The sequence below is a fragment of the Otolemur garnettii genome, unplaced genomic scaffold (assembly GCF_000181295.1).
Source record: "Otolemur garnettii isolate 467f Iridium unplaced genomic scaffold, OtoGar3 scaffold00069, whole genome shotgun sequence".
Taxonomy (NCBI): domain Eukaryota; kingdom Metazoa; phylum Chordata; class Mammalia; order Primates; family Galagidae; genus Otolemur; species Otolemur garnettii.
Window position 1 is genome coordinate 8,082,894 of NW_003852464.1, and position 6,394 is coordinate 8,089,287.

Below are 6,394 nucleotides of genomic sequence, written 5' to 3' on the forward strand. Positions count from 1 at the left end.
CTAGTTCTAATGTTACTTTGCCAGCTTATCCCCTAGAAAAGTACCTGTGCTTCCCAGTCGCTGGTTGATTCTGCTTCTATCTGGGGAAATTAAGAAGCTCCAGATCATGAATTCTACTCCTCAGGCACAACAGAGGAGTAGAGATAGCAGAGCCAGGACCACCCCAGCATCTTCCTTCACGCATTCTCTGGAAAAGCACTGGGAGGGACGGCAGAGGAGCTGATTCTTAGCGAAGCACCCAGATGTTCATGTGAGGGATGAGTCATTACCGCTTGTCCTAATCTCAGGAGTGTTTTCACAGAGTGGTTAGATGCACAGACCCCCAGGCCAGGCTCTACCCTTTTCTAGCTGTGTGACTCTGAGCACGTCACCCTACCCACTGTGCTTCATGTTCTACATTAGTAAAAGGGGCTAAGTTTTAGCTCATAGAATTGGTGTGAGAACTGATTGCTATTTTTATTCCCACTGTAAAAATGTATTTTAAAATCTATAAATGTTTCAGTAGGTATGCAGTATACCTAGGAACCAGTCTTCCAAATAATTTTGAATATTTCTTAGCACGAATTTCCTAAGCTTCAACGACTTGTTGCAGGGAATACACTTCCGTCACTGGTGATGGAACTAAATAGGGAGAAGTCAAGAGTTATCTCTGGGCAGTACCATCTCCTGGTGTCTCCTGTGTCCATGACTCACTCCCTCGCGTGGCGTTCCACGGTAGATTATATAAGCACTGCGTGGTAACGGTCCTCTGTTTCACTGTGTGTATGTATAATGGAAACAATAATTTGTGTTGTTTTCTATTTGATGTATATTAATTATTAACCTGAAAGTTGTCCTATAATGGTTTTCTTTTTCAAAGTTTCAACTTCTTTTTCCTGTAGTCAACTTTGGCATGAAAGTCCCACGGAAGCCTTCCCCACAGACATGTCCATTCATGACAGTCTCAAAAACCCTGCTCTGTATGAAAATGTAAATATAACAACATGTTATAAAGGTGTTTTTAAGAAAAGCTTTTCAAACTATGTCTCTACTTGGATACTTCCTCAATACATATGAAACATGTTTCAATAACCTCATCTCCATATAACTTCTCAGAAGCCTCTCCATTGCTGTACAAAATAAACTTGGGTCAAAACCTTAATTTATAAGACACTTATTAGATCTTCATGCCATTTAAAACCTATTATAACTTAAGGCATAGATATAAACAAAACAATTTATAAAATGGCTTTTTAAAGATCATTTTTTTTCCCCCAAAACTGTGGTGTTCCATTTGTCTGGCCATCGGAACTGTTGAGTAGAGGATTTCTGTTCCACACTAGACCTTCACTCAGAACGCGGGGGTGTGGTCAGCCGTACAGGCAGCAGATCTGAGCTTTCATGCCGTGGGCTGTGGGCAGAGCTAGCAGGAACTGTGCCGGCCGAGGAGTGGGCCAGCAGTTGACATAGTGTTCATTCTTTTCCAGTCCTGGCAGCTGCCGTGTTTGCTTTCCGAGCAGTGAACCTGATGGAGGTGACATCACTGGCCGCAGCTGAAGTAAGGATAAGTTTCACTCAGATGGGATGGAAATAGTTCCTGAGAGATTGCCAGGCTCAGTCATTTTAGTGTCTGATGCATAGGACACACGTTTCATGTAGCCAGACTTTTTAACTCAGAAAAACCTGTAAGTTCCAAGCTAAGTAGCATTAAGTAATCAAATTTCCTTAATTACCTGAAAACAGTCTTCTTATGAAGAGGTCATAAACAAGATTATTATAGGAAACCATTATAACCATTATGGGAAACCAGATACCCAGTAATTTTAATGAAAACTATTGGTACTTCCTCATTATCACTCAAGTCCATGCATTATGCTCACAGAACAAAGAAAAACTAGTTGAGAGAGCAATGTTCTTGGATGATGTTGTAAAGATACATAGTGGCCCTTCTTAATTTCAAGTTAATTATTTAAAGCTGATTTCTTTTTAATGGTATAATTTATACCTGAAATATGGTTCAATTAAATAGTGCTTACCTTGTTACTGTATTTGTTATCACTCACAGAAATGTAAATTTTATCCTTAAAATAGCTGCCTCCATTCTCTGTTTAAAGGGAAGAGGATGTTTATGCATCTTGCAACTGAATAAACATTAGTTCCATCTCAGAATTATTTCCTGCAGTCAGTTACTCTGCACACTAGAATAACGGGACTAGTATTCATAATGTGCGTTTATTTATAGCAGCAAGTTGAAATGTTAGACCTCTTATAAACTCAGGCTACCTTGTATATTTGAAGAAGGCTGAAGTCTAAAGTCCAGGTTATTTTCTACCGCACATTTTAGCATTTTGCACATTTACTAACATTAATATATGCAGAAAAAAGAAGGAAAGGTACAGCTTTAGTAGAAAGATTTAGGACAAATCCAAAGAACTTAGAGTATGTGTGGATGCCAAAGTTACATTGTGGTGGTGTTTCTGCTGTGCCTTATTTCATAGACTTCATTTTGCTAGTAATGATTCTTTTTGTTTTTTGTTTCAGGCAGTTCTTGCTGACCTTTCTACTTTAAAAGTTATGCCTCTTCTTCAGATTTTTCTGTTTGCTACTGTCACCTGATCTTGTTCAAGTTCACTGACAACACATCTAGTTTTTCATTAGAAACTAATCATGAACTATGCAAACTCTGCATAAAACCAAAATTAAACTTTGCATATAAGCCAATAAAGATCATGTTCCCTCCTCAGTTAAACCTAAGTAGTTTTTCACTTTTTGAAAAAAATAACCTCACACCAAATATTGCATTGCATGCTGCTGATTTTCAAGAAAGAAGCAATAAACACAAACTCTGCTAAACTGAGCATCCTCTAAGTATAATCCTGACTGTAAAAGGCATGTAACCGTATATGCAATAAGAACTAACGATACTGTAATAAACTTCAAACGGCAATGTAGTTTCCTGCACGATTCTTTTGTTAGTTGATCAGTGTTTCTCTAGATGCTATATTATCTTATAAATCGCTCTTTGCTCAGAGCCAGGGGTGGGGTAGGATAGGAAAAGACTTGAAAAAGATAATGCTTTTAAGAAGAAATTCAAATGTACTTTGGTGTTCTTAGCAGCTTTTTCACTCCCCAGGGATTTTCTACATCCTTCTCCATTTTATTTCTCACTTTAAACATCTTTACCGGGGAAGTTCAAATACAGTTGTCTTTCTCTGAAAATATTTTATATTTCACTCCCTGAAAGTCAGAAAATTCTTGGGTGATCCCTTCTCACTTTTCAGCCTCCCATGTCTTGCTTAGAAGGCTCGATGCTGCTGAGACCTGTGGCACATTTGCGTCTTTGGACATACACACTCTTGGACATACACACTCTTCACTCTTGTGAAGCCAAGAGAGGAGAGGAGAGTCAAGACCACGTCCACTGTGGCTGAAGCTTGGCTTCACAAGAGTCACCTCTGGAGAGAACACAAAGAGAGACCAGAAGCAGGCAGGAGACCTTCATTCTAGAACTGAGGATGTTACGCAAGGCATCAATCTTAGGTTGTTCTTCAGTATTAGCGAAGGGTCTTATTTTATATTGCTTCCTAAAGACCTGTCATTTCTGTAGTAGGGAATAGTAGTCCATGAGAAAAAGTCCAAAAATCATTGTCCTTTGATTTTAGATTCAAATTCAAGATACTTATCACCTATTAAAATTCTAATTCAATATACTGATACTCTTATTGATTGCCTATACTTTTATTAAGTTTTATCCAAATGTATTTCATCAGTCTTTTACTTCGACAGTGTATATTAGGAAATGAATGAAGTTCGGCATAAGCCTTTAAGAGTGATGGAGTTTGGTATAACTAGAACTAAGTAATTTATTCTGAGCTTGAGTCTTAATAAACCTGACTTTATTGCTTCTGAAGGTGCTTCAGTTACAATCTTATGCTTCACCATTGTATGTGTGTAAATGTATGTTAATTAAGAGGACAAACACACACCCAGGGCTATCGTCTCCTTCTTCCCCTCACTGAGAAAATGGCACAATTATTAGGAAGAGAGTGAGTTTTAAATGCTTTGGGTCAAATGTGTCGAAATATGCCCTTCATTGGCCTCTTTCTTTTGGAGAATATTCACAGACTTTTTTAAAAGGGGCAATGTCATGATCTCGTATGTTAGTCTGGGGGATTCTGGTCCTAGCTATGTGATCTCTAGGTAATTTAACTTCTGTTATCTATAATTTGGTGGGGAGGAGCAACAGATGGTAATAAATCATTGTATCTGCTTTGTTTACCATACAGGGTTGTGTAGAACCAAATGAGAAAATATTATATTTGAAAGTGACTTTTTAAACTGCAAAGCACCAGACAAATATAAGACACTGTTGGTAATTAATTTTGTATGTGACATTTTAAGGTCAAGTGGTACAAGATAATATAGGAAGAACACTCAGCTTCATTAGCCTTGATGTAACTTGACCAGACAACACTATTGTCTGTAAGAAATGAAGGAACCGTGGCATAGCAGATCCTTTCATTTGCAGTAGGTGGCTCTAGGCAGTTATTTCTCAGTCTGAATCCCAAAGTTGGATCTGCCACCCTCTGTGCTGTGCCACAGACCTCACTCTGCCATGTGCTGTCCCCGGCTGCTTGGTGAACACAGCCTCGGTTAGGCTGCCTGTGTGCTACATCCCAAACCACACGCCCCCCGCCCCTCACTTGGCTGCCCTCTCGCATCCTCCTGTGCCATCTCCCACCAGCCCCTGATACCGCCGTCACATCTGCCCTGCCAGTGATCACAAGGATCTGAGTGACCAGTGATGCTCACATAATTAGTTCTACCTGGGGCCATTGGCATTGATGGTGAAATAGCTTAGGAGGTAAATTGCACTTGGCACCTCTATATTTCAGTTCACCCGCTGGTTTAGCATGTTACGACCTCACATTATGAGGGAGTTTACTGAAGAACCTCTTTGATCAGAATATTTTGGTGATGCAGTGTTCTGGCTAATTGAAGTTTCCAACTTGTCTTGACTGCTTAACACCCCCTCCCACTCAGCATCTGTTCTCCCCTGACTCACAGGGAAAATAGAGACCCTTTGGCTTGAGCTCCCTCATTTTAAAGTTTAGCTCCCCCCTTCCATGCTTATCTCCTTTCTTCTTATATAAAGAAGTATCTAGTTTCTGTTCCTCTAGTTCTCTAAATGCAGATTTGATTGTGTCACCTCTATGCTTAAAAAATTCAACAACTCCCCATTGCTTAAAAGATAAAGGCCAGGCTCTGTAGCAGCCCAGAGAGAACCCTTCACAGCTCAGTCTGTCAAGTCCTAGGCTCCCACACGGATCCACTGTCCTGCACTTCAGCTCACCAGGTTCCATGCTCCCTCTCCCAGCTGTGGAGATGCATTTTACCTCTCCCAGCTACGGAAATGCATTTTGATCTTCTGCATTTTCAAGCCCTTGCTCAAAAATTCTCTCCATTGTGAAGACACCATGGAGCCTGCAAATTAGTTACACTTTTCTCTTTGTTGTCATGAAACTGTTGATTCATTCTTGTGGTGTTTATTGTATTGATAGCTTTTTGTATACATGTTCTCATTAGGTCACTTTATTCTCAAGGCCATTTTCATTGATTCGTCTGGATGTGGAAGACACAGGAAGAAATTTGTCCGTATGTGTTTGTATCTCCTGACTTGTTCAGAAATTGTTGGGGTCTGTTTTTCTTAAAACATAATTTCTCCCTCATATCTAGTCTTCCTTCTTCCACAAAGGCTCTGATTTTCATGTGGGGGGTGCGGGGAGAAGGAGGGGAAGACACAGGAAGAAATTTTTCCTTTCCCCCTCCCCCATGTGCTTCAGGTGAGGCTGACTTCTACCCCAGGACCTCCAGGTGCTGGCTGGTCTCTGTATACTATCCCTGTGGCACCGACGGCTTTAGGATCTGCCCAAAATCTAAGACCCATGAAAGCTAATGAAACCTGGTCATGAAGCTTTGGTTTCATCTTTCAAGGAAGCTGGATATGAGAATGAAAGGACACAGGGTCTATAGCTGCTGTAGCCTAGGACTGGAGAGGGGAAAGCTGTGCTCTCTTGTCCTTGCTGCTCACCGACCAGTCTACCAGGACTGTCTCATTACATGACCTAAAAGATTTTCTTTGCAACATCAAGGATCCTACCTGATGGCAGTTATTTTCCCGTTAGGTGATCCACTGTAATAGGGGTAGTGTCATTGGGCGGAGAACCCCTGTCTACACACGACTCAACTAGACTAGCATTTTTGACTTCTTCGAATCAAGACACAGCATGACCTCACCAGGATGAATTCTTATGGTCCAGACCCACTAACCCACCTGAGTCCCTAACACAAGGTACCTCTTCTGCCTTCAGCCCTTTGCAGCACCCCCTTAGAATGCCTTCTCTTCCTTCCGTCT

At 40.7% G+C, this 6,394-nt stretch overlaps 1 protein-coding gene across 1 annotated transcript in view; it reads left to right on the forward strand.

Moving 5' to 3' along the window:
- The window catches only part of TBC1D19 (TBC1 domain family member 19), a 116,083-nt gene extending 113,355 nt beyond the window's left edge, over positions 1-2,728 (forward strand). The window contains exons 19-20 of the mRNA XM_023515345.1: positions 1,467-1,537; positions 2,521-2,728. Coding sequence (XP_023371113.1) covers positions 1,467-1,537; positions 2,521-2,595 — 146 coding nt within the window. The 3' untranslated portion in view covers positions 2,596-2,728. The remainder of the gene's footprint in view (positions 1-1,466; positions 1,538-2,520) is intronic.
- Positions 2,729-6,394: the final 3,666 nt, after the last annotated feature.